This window comes from Pelobates fuscus, chromosome 9, assembly GCF_036172605.1.
Source record: "Pelobates fuscus isolate aPelFus1 chromosome 9, aPelFus1.pri, whole genome shotgun sequence".
Lineage (NCBI taxonomy): Eukaryota > Metazoa > Chordata > Amphibia > Anura > Pelobatidae > Pelobates > Pelobates fuscus.
In genome coordinates this window covers 86,554,283-86,574,816 of record NC_086325.1, presented here as the reverse complement: position 1 = coordinate 86,574,816, position 20,534 = coordinate 86,554,283, and the positions used below count along the sequence as shown (strand labels likewise).

The 20,534-nt window shown below is 41.4% G+C and overlaps 1 protein-coding gene across 1 annotated transcript in view; it reads left to right on the top strand.

The window, feature by feature from the left end:
• The window catches only part of AMMECR1 (AMMECR nuclear protein 1), a 194,861-nt gene that overhangs the window by 133,941 nt on the left and 40,386 nt on the right, over nucleotides 1–20,534 (top strand). The window contains exon 4 of the mRNA XM_063432147.1: nucleotides 5,565–5,675. Coding sequence (XP_063288217.1) covers nucleotides 5,565–5,675 — 111 coding nt within the window. The remainder of the gene's footprint in view (nucleotides 1–5,564; nucleotides 5,676–20,534) is intronic.

Below are 20,534 nucleotides of genomic sequence, written 5' to 3'. Positions count from 1 at the left end.
TCACTTTTTTTTTATTCTTATTAAATTGTTTCGTAGCTAAATATTTGATGTTAAATGAAAGCCCTGTTTCTCCTGAATAAAATGATTTATAATAACTGTGGGTACACTTAATATGAAAGAGGTGAATTACGGTTGAACAGACATAGTCAAACTCCAAGTTTTATTTTGATCAAAACGTGTACATTTGGCTCAGTCCTTAAGGGGTTAAACAGAGTTTGTGATAAACAGCCAAGCTTGAATTAATAAAGATATGGTAAACAAGAGGATATCTTTCTTGTCCAACACTATGAAAGTAGTAAATAAGGATGCTTCACCACAGTAGCTAGGGGTTTGAGTCCTAAATGGATATAGACAAACAATCAGATGTAGTAAGGCACCATATAATACTAGTTTTTAAAACTTATCCTTTATTTGATATACCGGTAGTTTAAAATTGTAAAAAGTTTTTTAAAAAGTGGATATATACAAATATGTGTAAAAGGGAAAAGAAAAATGTCTAGAATGAAAAAATGCTAATAGCAGAGTGTCCAATTAAAAAATAAAGACTTAAATGAGACTTAGAGATAAGTACTAGTTAGATTCTCCTGGAGGGCATACAATGCTATAATTAAATCAAAAGAATTGATACAAAGTTAATGAAGTAGTCAAAATATATAAATAAGGGGGGCGGAGCCAAGCAAGCAAACGAGAAAGACGCACGCAGATGAGCTCCCGGTCCAAAGCACCCGTTATAACGCCTATACAAAGCATAGCAAAGACACCCCACTGCTCCACAGAGGATATGGGGAGAAAGACAAAGAAACAGAGACCAGATAAACCCAAAACTGGACCAGATATCGGAGATTTGTTCCGACAGGTACAGAGAGCGCATGGGCCCAAAATGGCCGCGGACTTTGATGGATATACTGATTCCTCAGACGACATGGGCCTGGAGGAATACCCGGGCGGTATGTTTGCCCCGTTAACACAGCCGACCTCGAAAACGGGGCCACCAACCCGTTAACCACGGAGACACTGCGAACTATGCTGGGGGATCTGCAGAAAGTGCTGCAAGCCGATATGGCCCAGCTAAGAACAGACCTGACTGGCATGGTGACCCGTATCGGTACACTAGAGGCCTCATCTGACACAGGCCCAGGCCATACTGGAACTCCGGATGGAGGTACAGGCCCTTAAACAGCAACAAGAGGCCACCAACCTACGATTCACGGCCCTGGAAGATCTCAGGCGCCGCAATAACGTAAAAATAAGGGGAGTCCCTGATTATGTCCCGACAGAGGAACTCCCGCATCTGGTACGCAGATTAATCAGAGTACTCTTGACCCCGAAACAAGCCAAACTCACCTCAATTGACGCGGTCTTCCGAGTCCCCAAGCCACAAAGAGCTCCGGTATCGGCAACCCGGGATGTGGTGGTGAAGTTCCGCACGGGCGCAGACAAAGCAGCACTACTCACAAGCCTCAAAGGTAAAACTCCATTCACCTTCGAGAACATGGCCCTTACCTTTTACACGGATCTATCCGGAGACTCTTCAATGGCGGCGATCCCTCCAACCCTTCTCAGCACTTCTGAGGCAAAGCGGCATAACTTACCAATGGCGCACTCCGAGAGCACTACAGGTACAGAGAAACCACGCGACCTACACGGTAACAGGCCCCCAGGGAGCGGAGTCACTACTTACAACCCTCGGCTTGCCTGAGGACTCCCTTGCTCCTCCAGGGCATCCTGCGACCTCATCCTCTGCGACCTCATCCTCTGCGACCCAACGACGATAAAACCTTTTGAGCCACGGGGGAAAAAAAACGGAGGCAGAAGTTGCGACCATGTCCTGATCAACAGAGACTTACAATCTCCCTGAGCGCACTGAGACCGCAATTTACCGGCAACCCGGAACCCCAGGGGACTATAAGAGACCCATCCTAAATGTCTTTGGCTCCAAGAACTCCGGCAGGCTCATGGCCTCTCCACAAGACCTCTGGGCATCTTGAGGACAACCGGACCTGATGCACAACCCTTGCTGTCCGCAGGGGCTCCTGGAGAAGGGATATGAATCGGCACAACAGCCGCTTGTAAAAGGAACGCTACCCTGCCTTCCACGTACAGTCACTAATCGTTACTGTTCTATATAATGCCACTCGAACTCTGTTCTCCCCCCATTTTTCTCCAAGTGATGCAGCATGGTTTTTCCTGTTGATTCTTCGTACTGCTATGTTTACCTTGATTTAATTTTCGTTTCACTTGAATTTTCGCTGATGAAAGATATGTTATCGTTCACACAGCTAGTTAACACACCCCCACATAGTACCCTCGTAGGCTCCAGCCCACAGGGCAGACACAAACGATCCAACCAGGTACCACTCCCCACCTGATATGGGTCACTTCCAGGCACACAGCCCATACACAGACAGCACAGGGGGAACACACCTAACCCACGCAGGACTGACACAGAGCTCATCGTCCTCGGAACCACACGCAGAGCATATAAGGGCACGGATCGACCCGACACCTTACTCAGAACACACCCATATACATCGCTGTCAAGACCGGGTGGTGATACCAACTTAGACGGCTGTCTACCCTAGATACTCGACATTTCCATGCGGCACGGCCTAAACATAGCAAATTATCACATGACACCGCATATGCACTGACAAACTACCCTAGCAATGTTGAACTAAGTCCACACACATAAACCAGAACACACGTAGGTCCTACTCACCTTATCTCAATCTGTAACCTAGCGCTATGTTGGAGGGTCTACACCCGAACGACACCTGTAACCTGAGCATACTCTCATAACCTGCACGCATGCCCTTTACATCTTGCTACCCGTAATTTTAACTTGTAACGTATAAGATAGTTTCAGCTTGTTAATAATCTCAAAAATGTGCGTCTTTCATGCCACTGTTATGACTGTAATGTCAAAGTTTACGCTGTTGTGGCGTCATGGAACCATTTGTAATCACCTGCACAACAAAAATAAAGAATAAAAATATATATATATATATATATATATATATATATATATATATATATATATATTATATATATTTTTATTCTTTATTTTTGTTGTGCAGGTGATTACAAATGGTTCCATGACGCCACAACAGCGTAAACTTTGACATTACAGTCATAACAGTGGCATGAAAGACGCACATTTTTGAGATTATTAACAAGCTGAAAGCTTGCCTGAGGAAATGAGAAATTATATATATATATATATATATATATATATAATTTGAAAGAGTATCAAAAAATAGACGGTGAATGATTACGTAATCCGTCCACCACTGATATTACTAAATATCCATTTACTTATTTCAATTTAATGTAGACTTGGCCTATCGGTTACTTTTTTGAATTTGTATTGATATTCATTTCTTTATTATTACTGTTCTCCCCATTCTCTATTTCTTAAATCCATTTATTAACATTTTTTCACCCTAAAAACTTATTTCTGGCACTCACATTCACCCTCCCTATAGGCTATCCCTCCAAGTATCTGAACATTTCTGGAGGTTGCATTTTGTAATGAACCGCTTGCTGGATAAGTCCCACCAGCGGTTAATTAAGCAATAGAAACTCTGACGGTTACACTTAAAAGCAGAATGTCTGTCTGTGGGACCACCACCAGCACTCCTGATGATCCCGGCAACGGCCGCCAGGTGAAACGTGCGTCAAGTGCATACATCTGGGTCTTTGAAGCTGGAGGTTCTCTACTTGTGATGTGCACATAACCTTAATTGTACTCTTCCTTCTCCTGACAACCTAGATTTTAGGTTAATTTATTATTTCTTCTCTCATCTCCTGGATGATTGGTATTTGGGTTTTGGGGTAAGTTCTTCTCACTAATTACGGGCAATTTCTATTTTGCGCCTTTGACATGGAGGGAACGTGTGCCGGCTGTTAAATATGCAGGGATTAGAAATCTACCTTTAGACAATAACAAGGACCAGCCGACACGCGCACCACCCTTCCTATCATCCCTTACGTAAACTGATATATGGACGGCTAAAGTTTGGAATCACTCCAATCCCCTGCAAAAAGTAACTGATGGGCTAAATCTACATTAAATTGACAATAGGTATTTAGTAATACCTATTGTCAATATAATGATTACATAATCATTATTTATATTGTCTACTTTTTTGATACCTTTTTAAAAACTGTATCTATCTTTGGCCACTTTATTAAAGGAACACGATAGTCACCTAAATTACTTTAGCTAAATAAAGCAGTTTTAGTGTATAGATCATTCCCCTGCAATTTCACTGCTCAATTCACTGCCATTTAGGAGTTAAATCACTTTGTTTCTGTTTATGCAGCCCTAGCCACACCTCCCCTGGCTATGATTGACAGAGCCTGCATGAAAAAAAAAAACTGGTTTCACTTTCAAACAGATGTAATTTACCTTAAATAATTGTATCTCAATCTCTAAATTGAACTTTAATCACATACAGGAGGCTCTTGCAGGGTCTAGCAAGCTATTAACATAGCAGGGCATAAGAAAATCTTAATTAAACAGAACTTGCAATAAAGAGAGCCTAAATAGGGCTCTCTTTACAGGAAGTGTTTATGGAAGGCTGTGCAAGTCACGTGCAGGGAGGTGTGACTAGGGTTCATAAAAAAAGGGATTTAACTCCTAAATGGCAGAGGATTGAGCAGTGAGGCTGCAGGGGCATGTTCTATACACCAAAACTGCTTCATTAAGCTAAAGTTGTTCAGGTGACTATAGTGTCCTTTTAACTTTGTATCAATTGATTTGAATTGTAGCATTGTATGCCCTCCTGGAGAATCTTACTAGTACTTATCTCTAAGTCTTATATTAATATTTTTTATTTTTAAATTAGACACTCTGCTGTTAGCATTTTTTCATTCTAGACCTTTTTCGTTTCCCTTTTCCACGTATTCATTTCAGTTTTAGATGTTTCATCCTCATGTAATTTCATTTTCATTTTCAATCAGATGTAACTTTGAAGGTTTTTATATATTGCTGGCAAGAATATGTGCATCACCGCAACTAATGTGGCTAGAACCAGGAATGTACTTTGTTAGATCTATAAACCTGTATCTGCTTATATTTCTAGTCTTGACAAATCAGGGCATGGAGTGCATAGCCTATATTCCAGTGTCCCTAATTGGTGTTTTAACACTTGACATTTTTTTTCTTTTATACCCTTCTGGCTCTCAGACTTTTAATATCCTATTGATCCATCTATTTAATATTTTTCAGTTTTGTTCTAGTATTAAAAACATTTTTTTTTTTTTTTTTTTTTCTAACCTCCGTCATGTTTACAGCAAACTGCCTCTTGGCTAAATGGTATCTAGATTTGAATTCAGTAGTGAAAACCTTTAATGGAGTTGTTTGTAAAGCGCAATTTAGATAGTTTTGAATTTAGGGCATTCAGCAACATGTCATTGGTTTCCATGGGGACTGCTCTACTTTTAGTTTTGGCCTACTAATGTTCATGTATTATAAACCTCTATAATTAAAAAAAAAAAAAAAAAAAAAAAAAAGTCATACATTCATTCTAATTTGGTGTTTATTTTTATCCCTTCTCAAGCCCGCTGTTCGTAACATGGAAGATAGGACGTGACAAAAGGTTGCGCGGATGTATAGGAACCTTTTCTGCCATGAACCTGCATTCTGGTCTCAGGGAGTACACACTTACCAGGTAAACCTTTAGATATTTGGTAACACATACGCATGTTCAGGAGTAAGAACATATTGTATCTTAACTTTTGTGTTTGGGGGAAGTATATAGAACCTTGCCTTCCCCATATTTATAAAAATTTATGCACATACATTATTTTATCCCCATGTTTGCAGTGGATGGAAATTTGGTGATATCAGGTGATCATGGTGTATTCACTAATCAGAAATGTGTGCTTTTGTAGCTTGTTCTCTCTTTTAATAGTGTACTTGATAAAATCTCCTTTCTGGCCTCTTTGTTTCCAGTGTTGTTACCAATCAAAAGAAAGCAAAATTGGCATATTCCTTTAAACATTTCATTTTGTGTGCTCAGAAAAAATGACTTTATGCCTACCAATACGTCCCCCAGGTAAAGTGTTGGACAAATATCGAGAATGTGTAGTGGACATGGTGGATTAATAAAGTCTATTTTAAATCACTGGCCAGTAAGACTTGATTAAAACATGATTTGTAAACATAGGTCTTACTGATTTGTTAAAATGTTAACATTTGCAACCAGATGAAGAAATATTTAGAATAACTTTTCAGACTAGTTTAAGTTATCAGACATGCGTTTCGTATATGCCATCAGAAATACATAGATAATGATGAAATCATTGCAAGGTACACAATCTCTGGTTTGAGTACAATTTCAATTTATTTTTTAAACTATTAATGTATAGCATATCTATTTTTGTAATTGCTTTAACATCAATGTTTGTTATCCAAATTATTTTTAAAAATAAACTTGAACTGCAAAGCTTTGCCCTCTTACTTGAGTAGCCCCCCAGCACTGAGTCTTGTTTGCTAGGTAACTCGCATCTGTCTTCTGCAGCAATGAAGAGGCCAATCCCACCGGTCATCCATTGACTGAAAGCATCAGCTGAGCGCTCTCAGCCAATGAATGACCCAGTGTGCAATGAATATGCACAGAACTGACATCAGCCAGCTCTGAACTCTTGTTTCAGGCTGGCTACGAACATACTAATGATACTGCTGGAGGTGGAGTATCATTACTGTGACAGCAATATAAAATCTCTCTGTATGTGCAGTTTCATATTTAAAAGCTGCATATACACACTCCAAGCACCATGACCATTTCAAATCATTGGAGTAACCCTTTAGGTAGGTTATGCACGTGTACATAAATTTGCTGAATAACAATGGTATTAAAGTGGCACTGTCACTGTCTGGGGACTTTGCCAAATTTGCAAAGACCTTCGACAGTGACATCACTGCTGAGGATCCGGTGGGGGTGGAGTGGTAAAGGTGTGGCCATCTTGATTCAGTTGGTTCTCTAGCTGACTTCACTGCTATACAGCATTGAGGTCTATGAAGGATCCCGCAACACTGTGTGATATTCCATTGACACAGTTAATTCCCTGCAGCTGTCTGGATTGACACTTAGACTCTGCTCTGTATATGAGAGAGCCAGGCGGAGGAGAAATAGAGTATTGCCTACTTAATCTCTGTATCTCTTGACTGGTTTGGAATTTCAGTGAAATTCCAACAGTCAAAATGCGTATTGACAGTGCCACTTTAGGGTTTTTTTTTTGTTTCCTGTCCTTTGCTTACTATATAATATTTCACTGTAGAAAAGAGCATGTTATCTCTGCTGATATAAATTCAATTTACTTAGATTAATAGAATTAATTTACCAAAAAAGTCAGTGGCTTGCAAAAGTGACAGATCTCTGAAGGATTCCTCCCCTTCTAACCTTGCCCAGGCTTTCTGTGACTGTCAAATCAGACTTCCCAATACAGCGCAATGAGAAGTCGCTGCCTCGAGTTTAGCTCCACAGAGCTAACCAAACAAGGAAGAAATGGGACCAGTTGTCTGACTGGGGGGGGGGGGGTCGGTAATAGGGTTAATTCCTAAATTGGCCAATTTTTATTAAAATCTGCACTGTAAAAAAAAAAAATCATATAAATTCTTCAGTTTCCTGTGTTGTGCTTAGCTACAGTTAAAAACACGTTTTATTATTGTGTGTGTGTGTGTGTGTGCCAGTGCCATTAGGTCTGAATTTGTGGGAGGAGTAAGTCCCCTACTTAAACTCCCATCCCCTACTCACCTCTGACGTTCGAGTTCAAGTGTTCCTTGATCTACTTCCGGTTCACGTCACTTCCGGTTCGGGCGTCTCGGGGTTTTGACTGCACGGCTAAAATCCCCCGGTACTTCGGCGATCCTGCTTCCTAACTAGCTAACCGTGAGTTTGAAAATGCGTTAAGTTCCAGTCCACACCGCACCGTGGTCTCAGCGGGGGCCGGAACGCACATATCAGCAACTACTACTGGGGACCACCCACGGTCCCCTCACGTCTGCATATAGGCGGCTCTTTCGTTCACCAGTCTTTCGTTCACCCCCCTCCCCCCCCTCATCTCATACTTGTACAAAGGCTATACTTGCATACTATGTGGGAAAGGGATGCCAAAGTTCATTCATACTTTCCATTGTATTATCCTGCATCAGTTTGGCTGTTATCGCCACCTAGTGGTTTTCTATGGTATTTTCTGGTTATTCTGTATAAATATGTAGCTTCCTTGCACTAAACTCTAGCAGCAGCTACTATCATACTTACTTGGAAGTGTTGCCACAAAAATCACTATTCAAATAATATTATACTATACCTTTACATGCAAATTAATAACAGCCCTGTTAAAAAATCTTTCTTTAAATCTCCACATATCTTACTTTTGTCATATATTTCGGCTAAATTGAGGAAACCTGGGCTCTTGTCCTTTAAACCCAGGTTTATCTTCTACAATAGCACAAACGTTTTGCTCCTTCTATTGTGCAAAACCCCGGGTTTTGTTCCTTAATCCAGGTATAGTATTTATTTTACTTTAGGTTCTGTTTGGCAAAAAACTCAGCCAGCATCTTACATTTGTCAACGGACGCTGCGCTCCTACGTTACGCCCACTCAGATTTACATCTGTCTCAAACCCTTAGGTTTCTACTACGATAGCATCAACCGCGTTGCCTCGTCTAAATCTGAGAAAACCTTGTTCTTATATCTTATATCCAGGTATAGTTTTTCTTTAATCTTCAGTTTCCGTTTCAAGGCCGCAGACAGCCTTCACGGTCCATTTTGCCACTCTCGTATCACCCGCCCATGCCCCCCATTAACTCATGTTGCGATCATTCGCCACGCTCACACAGATCTACATCTGTCTCAAACCCCCTAGGCTTCTGCTACAACATCACCAACCGCTGGACCTCTCTTCCATATATACTTGAAGGACTAGTCCACGGGTATAATCACTATCAAGGTTAGTATCCTACCAGCACATAATTCGCCAATTTATCCCATAGATGTTACGTGAACTGGCTCACAAGGTCTGGACGTCAGACCTAGCTCACCGAGGCATTTACAAACCATCTCCCAACCTCAACACGGAGGTATGGCCCTATGCCCAAATCATAGTTAAACGCCTCATTCGCTCTTCTACAGGGCCGTAGTCAGGGCCTCACTTGTCACGGCCACACGTTTGAACCTCGAGAGGCCAACATCCCGCCACCAACGTAGTTCACTTGCCCAAATCATAGAGCCTCTCACCGCCACTTGTCATTAGTAGGGCCTCATCAGTCACTAGTCCAGTTGTTTTTCGCTTCGGCAGTAACCTTACAGTCCAGTTCGCATGAGGAATCCCCCCCACCCCCCCCCACCCCTTGAAATAATTTTCTCACACACCCCTACTAAATTCAACTTATTTAATTAATTGCTAGAATGTCGCAAGATACATCTCCCATGGATGAGTTGCCTGATGAGGTTATAATATCCACTCCTATCAGACCAGAGTCTCCAGGAGTCTCTCGCTCCTTCTACCCCTACGTATTTGAGAGCATGGACTATACCTAAAATTACGACCGAACTTAGGCTTAGGGGCATCCCCTTTCCCGCTACGGCCCGAAAGGCGGAATTATACAGACTTTTGAGCAACCAAGCCCCTGAGCCTAGGCCAGGCACTAGCTCTCAAAGTCAACCTTCTGGCGCTGGCACAGCCACCCAGGACACCCTTGCGGCAATCCTGGCCAAGTGGGCACAGTATCCACTGTGAGCCTGACACAGAAGCTGGCAGACAACTAACTGCTATTCATTCTATTACAGTGAAAAAGTATTTTTTTTTTTTTTTTTTTAAATGCAAGCTTAAGCTGTGGTGGCACTGGGCAAGTGGGCGCAGTATCCACTGTGAGCCTGACACAGAAGCTGGCAGGCAACTGCAATTACATTACACAGAAAAAAAAAAAGGCAGACTGATGTTCCAGCCCTAAAAAAGGGCTTTTTGGGGTGCTGTCCTTACAGCAGAGATCAGATGAGTCCTTCAGGACTGTAGTGGACACTGAATACCCTAGCCTAGCTATCAATTTCCCTATCTAATGAGCAGCAGCTACACTTTCCCTCCTCTATCTAAGAATGCAGCTTCAGAATGAATCTAAAATGGATGCTGTACAGGAGGTGGGAGGGACTGCTGCTAATTTGCTGGAATGTGTCTGCTGACCGTGAGGCACAGGGTCAAAGTTTACTCAATGATGACGAATAGGGGGCGGATCGAACCGCGCATGTGTTCGCCCGCCGTGGCGAACGCGAACACTCTATGTTCGCCTTGAACTATTCGCCGGCGAACAGTTCAGTACATCACTAATCACCACCAGACTACCTATAGATGGGCCTATCTTTAGGTTACTTAGCAACCTCCTTGACGAATCCCCTTTCGATCCCAACACTAACCGGGTGATAAAATCCGCTATCTATTTAGCTTTTTATGGGTTCCTAAGACCTAGGGAACTTACCGTTGTTTGTCAAGGAGATACCTCACAACTCACTAAAGTAGACGACTATTATATTCTCACAATCCCATCTACCAAAACTAATCAGTCCCTACACCCCACTATCATTCCTCTCTTTCCAACAGACAATGCTTGTCCAGTTAAGATACTAGTCCTCTTACGGTCAACCCATAACACACACTTACCAGACTCACCACTCTTACAACTACAAGGGTACCCACTCACTACAGCAAAATTCACCACGCATGTTAGAATCCTATTGGGAAAATTGGGTTTACAACCCAGCTTCATTCTCCGGGCATTTCCTTTCGCATAGGAGCTGCTTCATCAGCTTCTAGTACTAACACCCCAGTCCACATCATAAAGAGACTGGGTCGCTGGAAATCCTCTATATACAATATGTACATTCCACGACCAGAAAGAGAACTTCGCCAAGCCTTCAGGAATTTAGTAAACAAATGCAATAAAGTGTGTTTTTTCGAACTTCTCTTTGCCCTCTTTTATTTACAGGCCCACTCGGACGTTGGTTTCGGCACACCACAACCAACTTTTATCTCTGACATTATCCACTACATATTAAATTCCAAGCACAAGTAGAAAGGCCATTAGGCCTGAATTTGTGGGAGGAGTAAGTCCCCTACTTAAACTCCCATCCCCTATTCACCTCTGACGTTCGAGTTCAAGTGTTCCCCACCCACCAGCACCCTTAAAACATACAATTCTCCTTGGTGGGCCCTCTTTTATTTACAGGCCCACTCGGACGTTGGTTTTGGCACACCACAACCAACTTTTATCTCTGACATTATCCACTACATATTAAATTCCAAGCACAAGTAGAAAGGCCATTAGGCCTGAATTTGTGGGAGGAGTAAGTCCCCTACTTAAACTCCCATCCCCTATTCACCTCTGACGTTCGAGTTCAAGTGTTCCCCACCCACCAGCACCCTTAAAACATACAATTCTCCTTGGTGGGCCCTCTTTTATTTACAGGCCCACTTGGACGTTGGTTTTGGCACACCACAACCAACTTTTATCTCTGACATTATCCACTACATATTAAATTCTGAGCACAAATAAATAAATATATATATATATATATATATATATATATATATATATATATATATATATATATATATATATATATATATATATATATATATATATAACAATGTTAAACAAAAATCTGCACACCAGTCAAGCCAAAAGACTTGCTTTTCCAACAGAAATCACAAATCTGCAGTGATGTTACTACTGCAAAGGATTCTGGGTGGGCGTATGCAAATTAGCTTAACAAAGAACCACATTTTTGCCTCATTCCATTTTTAACATGGATTCCTTTTAGTCTGTTTGCTGTATACAACAGCTTGGAACACAACTTAGGAAATGATGCAAAACCAGTAAACCACTCAAACACAGACTAAAATGAATCCATGTTTAAAAAAAAAAAATAATAAAAATAAATATATATATATATATTTATATAATATAGTGTGTGTGTGTGTGTGTGAATATATATGTATTTCTGATGGGATTATGCTGTATTATCAGTGGGCAATGAAGTGAACAAAATCTAAATATAAAGCAGTAATTTCTACTAAATTGTTCTTGGCATTGGTGAGATTTTACCAATGCTTCTTTAGAAAGACAAGTACCGGTGCAAGGATTTTTTCCGCCCTAGGCGGAGGGGGGAGGGGGAGGGGAGGGAGGGGGAACGAGGAGGGATGAAATCCACGCAACCACACGCGCCTAATCTGGGACGGGGGCGCAGACACCCCAATACAGGGGGGTTCTTAGACCTCAACTATCCCAGAGGCCCAACCTCAGAACACCTGAGGCCATCTCACTGACCAGTTACACACGACCGACATCAGGTCTAACTCAGACGATGCTCCCATACACGCAGAGCACGTACTACCTATTCAGCAACATAATTAGAAATGGGACAAACAAGCGGAATTTTAACATGTAACATGATAAAGCTACTTTGTCCGACTGTCAAGACACTCCTTTTCAAATGTATTGTACAAACTGCATGTAACACTTCTTTATTTTTCAATAAAAAAAACTTGATTGACAAAAAAAATAAATAAAGTCCAGCTGTTCTGTATTGGTCGCAATGTTTAAATGGGGCTTTTAAGTGTTGCCAACCTAACTCCTTAAATATATTCCGGAAATTATAATTGTGTAAATTCCTTCCATGAAATTATCTAGGTCAGCGAGGGCAAATATTTGGTGCCACAGTATGCAATTTTCTGCTGAAATAAAGTATCACTGCATAAAACTACTGCAGAGTGTACACACCGTGCATGCTGCCAGTGCACACACCAACCACAGTCACGAAACATATTGCTCTCGGCCAGCACACGTTACACAGTCACTAAACATATTACTCGGTCATCACATGGACTTTGCACGCATTACACTCAGCGGGTGCACACACCAGACACCTTTCGTTGCACCCAGCCGCGGCGCGCTCTCCGCAGCCTTGGCGCTCTCACCACACATTCAATTCATTATATTCAACCACCATGTACACAGTAGCATAGAAAACAAAGGGGGAGACACTAACCTCCACATTTTTGCATATTAAATCAGTTTGGCAAAACTAAGGATAATATAGCTAGCTGTGACATTAGCAGAGTTTGAGAAATTTTTAAGCTCTGCTGTAATTTACCTCAATTTTTCATTTTGGTTTAAGGGCAATGTAGAGTTTAATGAATAAACCTGACAATGTCTAGGTCTAAGCAGGGTCCCCATATTTTCTAATTTAGAGATTTTTATCTTCAGGACAAATAGATTGAGCTACTACCGTACTTTAGTCCCATGGACATACAGATTTTTAAATTCCAATTTTTGCTTTCCCTCTGTCTCCCTCCCCAACCCCATATTAAAAAATCACTTCTTTCTATATAGTAATGTATAAATAGAAAAATATTCAATAAAAATATTTGGAAAAGGAATGTATAAATACACAGTAACTGCAGGTATTCGAGTCTTTAGATGCTTCTGTAAAACTACTATTCAAGATGTGAAATTAGAAAATTATCAATACTTTTATGGGAACATGCCAAATCCCTAAAATATTTTAGGTTGCTGAATTGTTTCAGGGGTTAACTGGTGTCCCCTCTTTATCACGTTGGCACTTCAAGGCACTAAGCATCACAACCGCTTCATTGACGTGAAATGGTCTTGGTGCCATACTTTCAACAAGTATGTTTTGTGAGGTGTGAACAAATAAAATCAGATGTAGAAATAAACACAACAAAGAGAATTCGGGATATGGCTGTGTGAATCTACAGGAAAAACATAAAACAGAACACAGTGTGATATTGTTATAAAACACAGTATTCTGTGCGCAGCAATCTTTTTTACTCACTAGATGTAGACAATATAAGCGCTCTTAGGGTGCCTCCCCTGATGTAATGGGGGGCTAGCTGGTACTTCTTGTCACCTCTGGATCCTTATTCCACCAAAAGACATCCACAAGTCAGGGTTACATTTTAAAAAATGTATTCACTAAAAAATAAGTAGTCACCAATTTAGCATAGGATATGGATAGCAGAAAAATAGTCCTATGCGTTTCGTTCTATTTGAACTTCCTCAGGGACCACAATTAAAACAATAACAATGTATCAATACAAAATAAACATATCCTAAAAGACCCCCCTCCCTGTATCCTTAACTAGGGCTAGTCCCTAAAGTCCAGTGGGTGCTCCACCAATGGACTTTAGGGACTATTTAAGGATACAGGGAAGGGGGTCTTTTAGGATATGTTTATTTTGTATTGTGTATTGATACATTATTATTTTAATTGTGGTCCCTGAGGAAGTTCATATAGAACGAAACGAGAAGGACGATTTTTCTGCTATCCATATCCTATGCTAAATTGGTGACTACTTATTTTTTAGTGAATACATTTTTTAAAATGTAACCCTGACTTGTGGATGTCTTTTGGTGGAATAAGGATCCAGAGGTGACAAGAAGTACCAGCTAGCCCCCCATTACATCGGGGGAGGCACCCTAAGAGCGCTTATATTGTCTACATCTAGTGAGTGAAAAAGATTGCTGCGCACATAATACTGTTTTATAACAATATCACACTGTTCTGTTTTATGTCTTTTCTGTAGATTCACACAGCCATATCCCGAATTCTCTTTGTTGTGGTTTCCTATATATGATATAGGTCGTTTTCTGGGTAGCGACCTAGGGAGGCTGTTGCACGTTTTTATAAGCTAAGTATTATTGCTGCTTGTTTTTTTTATTTTCCGTATATTGTTTAAGATATATTTGGTAGAAATAAACAAGCCTTCATCCATGTTTAATCATTTATATTTGTCAATGTGAATAAAACTATTGACAAATTATGTTTAAGTACTGTTGTGTTTTTTAAAGTGGTCTAAAGTTCTAAAAGGGGGTAGTCTCTGCAAACTAGTGGAACCCACAGGCATTGGTGACTCCGTCCATTTTCTGTTTGCACCAATTTTCAGAGCAGACACTTTTTATGCATAACCCTCCTTAACCCCTTAAGAACACAGACAATGGTCCAACTTCTGAATCAAAACAAAACCTAGAATTTGTTGTTTTTTCCACCATAATACAAAATACCACTAAAGGCAACCAGACCACATCATCTCAATTAAGTGGTCTGGGTGTAGTCATCCTGTAGTTATAACCCTGCAATGTAAAAACATTCCATTACAGGACTTACTCATGTCTAGTGGCTGTCTTCCAGATAGCCACTATTGCCGCTGCTGCATTGACTATCCTAGTAAAACTCTGTTCTTAAATGATCCTCCTAGGGCAGCATTTGATTTGCGCCATGGATGTACACCAGTTTCCCAATGCTTTCCTACAGGGAAGCATTGGATTGGCTGAGATCATCAAAATGAATGATCTCCGTCAAAGAGGTGGGGCTGGCAGCGAGGAGAGCAGCATGGCGAGGGCAATGAAGGTTAATACCTTGATGTAATCTGAGGACAAGTTAACAGCTAAACTGCTTCAGAGTATAACGTTAGGAATAAGGTTGTATTCATAATGCATTAGTGTTCCTTGAACTGTTAAAAGATTAACTTGTGAGTACGGATTGTGAAATTCCTCATATGTCTAGGATCTAATTACATTTTTGTTATTTAAACACTAACTCTGTAACACTGCCCCTAACCTTAACTGTGTATTGACTCATACCTTAACCCTGCAACAACACTTGACCTTAACCAACTGTTATTTATAGTGATTTTATGCGGACATCAGCAGAGGGATTTACCAACTCACACAATACAGAGCACTTTGAGAGTCTGTGTGATTGCAGCATGAGAGGGAAATCTCTCACTCTTATATTACAGCCCCTGCATGCTCACCCTGCCGATCACACAATGATTGATGCTGGGGAGCTGGCAAAGCCCAGCTCCGATCACTGTCAGCAGGAGGGCATGCGTGCATGAATGAATTTATACCTGGGTCTCCCTGATGCCAGTAGGTATTGAACCATTCTCACACTAGAATAGGGTGTTCCATGCCGTCCTAAAAGTGTTCACTTTTTTTCATTCAAATGGCGTTGTCTTAACTGGTTAGTTTGCTATGTTTGCCTTGTCTAAACTGGATTAAGATGTTATTTTCTAACTGCTTAATATGTATGTAAAAAGAAAACTGTAAATTAAAAAGGTTGCCACAAGTTCTAGGTGATTTTCAATGTTTTATTCCGTGTAAATTCCAAAGAGGTGACAATTCCCTTTAACTGAGTTATGTATTTGGATCCAGCAAATAGGTATGCTTTTGTAAACGAACAAAACGGCTTCTATGTAATCCGAGGCAGACTGTTATATTCGGAAACACAATATCTTGTTGTTTGGCTTTTAACGAAATGGCGATGCCTGTTCTGTTGCTTTCCAGCTACCTTAGGAGGGAACTCCATACTGAAATTTGTTCTGAAGACTCTTTACAAATAATTGAATGCAATAAAATCTTCAAATAGGTTACTGCAATAAGTTAATAAATAGAAACCAGGTAAAATCTACAAATAATGGAATGCAATAAAATCTTCGAAAAGGCTACGGCAATATATTAATAAATAGAAACCGGAAGGAATCTATCCCCGCAAACCTTTATTCTCTGCAGCTTGCTGTTTCCAGGAAGCTATCCCCGCAAACCTTTATTCACTGCAGCTTGGTGTTGCTAGGAATCTATCCCCGCAAACCTTTATTCACTGCAGCTTGGTGTTGCTAGGAATCTATCCCCACAAACCTTTGTTCATTGCAGCTTGGTGTTTCTAGGAAGCTATCCCCACTAACCTTTGTTCATTGCAGCTTGGTGTTGCTTAAGAATCTATCCCCACAAACCTTTGTTCATTGCAGCTTGGTGTTGCTAGGAATCTATCCCCACTTACCTTTATTCACTGCAGCTTGCTGTTTCCAGGAAGCTATCCCCGCAAACCTTTATTCACTGCAGCTTGGTGTTGCTAGGAATCTATCCCCGCAAACCTTTATTCACTGCAGCTTGGTGTTGCTAGGAATCTATCCCCACAAACCTTTGTTCATTGCAGCTTGGTGTTTCTAGGAAGCTATCCCCACTAACCTTTATTCACTGCAGCTTGGTGTTTCTAGGAAGTTATCCCCACTAACCTTTGTTCATTGCAGCTTGGTGTTGCTTAGGAATCTATCCCCACAAACCTTTGTTCATTGCAGCTTTGTGTTGCTAGGAAGCTATCCCTGCAAACCTTTATTCACTGCAGCTTGGTGTTGCTAGGAATCTATCCCCACTTACCTTTATTCACTGCAGCTTGGTGTTTCTAGGAAGCTATCCCCACTAACCTTTGTTCATTGCAGCTTGGTGTTGCTAGGAAGCTATCCCTGCAAACCTTTGTTCACTGCAGCGTGGTGCTGTGAATCTATCCCCACTAACCTTTATTCATTGCAGCTTGGTGTTTCTAGGAAGCTATCCCCGCAAACCTTTATTCACTGCAGCTTGGTGTTGCTAGGATCTATCCCCGCAAACCTTTTGAATTTTGTTTGCTTCTTGATCTGCTTCATCCAGACTCCACTGCCTTCCCCGAAATTATTTGAGGAAGTATTCCTTCTCCATTCAGCCGTCTACCTGTACCGTATTATGCGAAACAATCTCCTATACCTGCAGGAGCTGTGCTGTTTACATGCTCACACCTCCTTTCTTGATCCCGTCAGAGCTATGCTATTGCAGCTGGTATGTAGCACTGCTGTGCATGCTCACAGCACACACACACACACCTCTTACAAACGCAGGAGGCAAATAGGCACAGTGCAAGCTGCCAACTCCAATTTACGCACCATGTATTTTGACATGCTTTGCGCTTCATTTCATGGATTTAATAAATTTTAGGCCAAGCTGGTAGTTGAAAACTGCAAGTTGTGAGTCTGCTTGCTGCAAGAGTGAGTATCACCAGTTATGAACATTTGTACATATAAATGGTATAATTTCTGAAGCTGCATGACTCAAAAATGCACCTACCGTATATACTCGAGTATAAGCCGACCCGAATATAAGCCGAGGCCCCTAATTTTACCCCCCAAAAATGGGAAAACGTATTGACTCGAGTATAAGACTAGGGTGAGAAATGCAGCAGCTACTGGTAAATTTCTAAATAAAATTCGATCCTAAAAAAAATATATTAATTGAATATTTATTTACAGTGTGTATAATGAATGCAGTGTGTGCGTATGAATGCAGTGTGTGCGTATGAATGCAGTGTGTGCGTATGAATGCAGTGTGTGCGTATGAATGCAGTGTGTGCGTATGAATGCAGTGTGTGCGTATGAATGCAGCGTGTGCGTATGAATGCAGCGTGTGCGTATGAATGCAGCGTGTGCGTATGAATGCAGCGTGTGCGTATGAATGCAGCGTGTGCGTATGAGTGCAGCGTGTGCGTATGAGTGCAGCGTGTGCGTATGAGTGCAGCGTGTGTGTGTGTGTGTTGCAGAGCCTTGGTGGGGGGTGGGCAATTTTTTAAAATTGTTTTATTATTTTAATTTTTTTAAATTATTATTTTATTTATTTAATTTAATTATTATTTATTTTTTTATTATTATATATCATTTAATTTTTTTTATTACTATCTTTTTTTTTCGTCCCCCCTCCCTGCTTGATACATAGCAGGAAGGGGGGCTCTCCTTCCCTGGTGGTCCAGTGGCATTGGCAGTTCAGTGGGGGGAGAGGGGGTGCTGGCAGAGCTGTAACTTACCTCTCCTGCAGCTCCTGTCAGCTCCCTCCTCCTCCGCGCGGTCTGTGCAGCTCCCTCTGTCAGCTCCCAGTGTAAGTCTCGCGAGAGCCGCGGCTCTCGCGAGACTTACACTGGGAGCTGACCGAGGTGCTGAACGGACGGCGCGGAGGAGGAGAGAGCTGACAGGAGCTGCAGGAGAGGTAAGTAAGATCTCTGCAGCCCCCACAGCCCCATTGTCTGTATTATGGCAATGTAAATTGCCATAATACAGACAATTGACTAGAGTATAAGCCGAGTTGGGGTTTTTTAGCACAGAAAATGTGCTAAAAAACTCGGCTTATACTCGAGTATATACGGTACTTTGATTTATTTTTTACACAATTGAAGATACTACATAAAGGGCTTGTGTAGGTGATCCATGATCCCGTGTTTGCCATGCATTATAGTGTTAATTTTATAGTGTTAATTTGTTAACATTTTCAAAAAAAGATACTTTGAAAGATCAAAGAACGCTAATGACAAAGTCCTTCCACACTAGTTAGAGATCATCTTATTGGGAGTGTCTTATTCTGACTGTCCTCAAAACCTCTCCTTTTGCTGTTTTGTTTAAGATAATTGTTTTGGTGCTTTGTGTCCCCTTAATAAAGATAACAGATGACCTGCCCCCTTCCTTTGAGGCACCTGTAATCCCACTGAGTACATGGAGGTAGTCTTGTGAGCGTCACCAGATCAACTATAGCTTAAAGTACTTGTTCTTGTGAGTAGTGTCAGTCCCTGCAGGCTTTTTGCAGTAAACATTCATTGAAAAAGGCAGTGTTTACATTACAGCCTAGGGACACCTCCAGTGGCCACTCCTCAGATGGCTACTAGAGGTGCTTCCTGAAGCAGTGCTGGACATTGTGTCTCCACCCTCTGCATGGAGACACTGGATATGTTATGCATCTCTGAGGAGATGCCGATGAGCCAGCGTGGTATTTGGCTGTGCCAAAGAGCCAGATCAGGGGCAGAGCCAGCACCAGAGCACATTGGAATAAAGGTGAGATTTCACGCAGTGAGGCTAGATAGTGTTTTTGACACTTTAGAGTCAGGAATACATGTTTGTGTTCCTAACACTAGTGTTAGTTTAAAGGAAAGTACTTTTGATGGCACCGCCCTCTTCTTTGCATCATATCAAACTCAAGCACATGATTTGACACACTATACAATTTGCTGCTGACTTCAGCACAGTGAATGTTAGGATGTGTTGCTAAGGCCATAGACCTCAACCTTGCCTCCAGCCCCCACTAAGCTTTCATTGCATTGATATGCTCCGCACAGATGACGACAGCAGTGTCAGACATTTAAACTGCATTCAGGGTTTAAAGAAAATCACTCCGTGTATTGGTGGGGATATGGTGAACTACACAAATTGAAAGGGGGAGGGGGGGGGGGGGGGGGAGAGAGAGAGAGAGAGAGAGAAGCTTCTAAATAAACATGGCTTAAAATGGTGTGGTCCTTGGCTCCTAGCAAGGTCTTAAAAGTTACTCTTCACTGCATGCCATAGTCTACCCACCAGGAGTAAATTTCTATTCACCAGAGCAGAATTATCACACTCTATTGTCTAGTGATGAGTGGAAATTTTAGAGGCCTATACACTCATACACCCATGCTTGATGAAGGTCCTATGGGTAGTCCTGAAACACATGCAGAGAAAAAAAAAATCACAAAATTATTTCACCCATAGACTGCAACAAGTCAGTCAACAATAATGTGCTTTTAGTTAGGGAGTGCGTGTGTTGGATAAACATTTACATAGAGATTTGTATCGCCCCAAGGACCAGGACATACAGTTCCAGCTGCCATGCAGGGAGTTAAGCCCTGCTG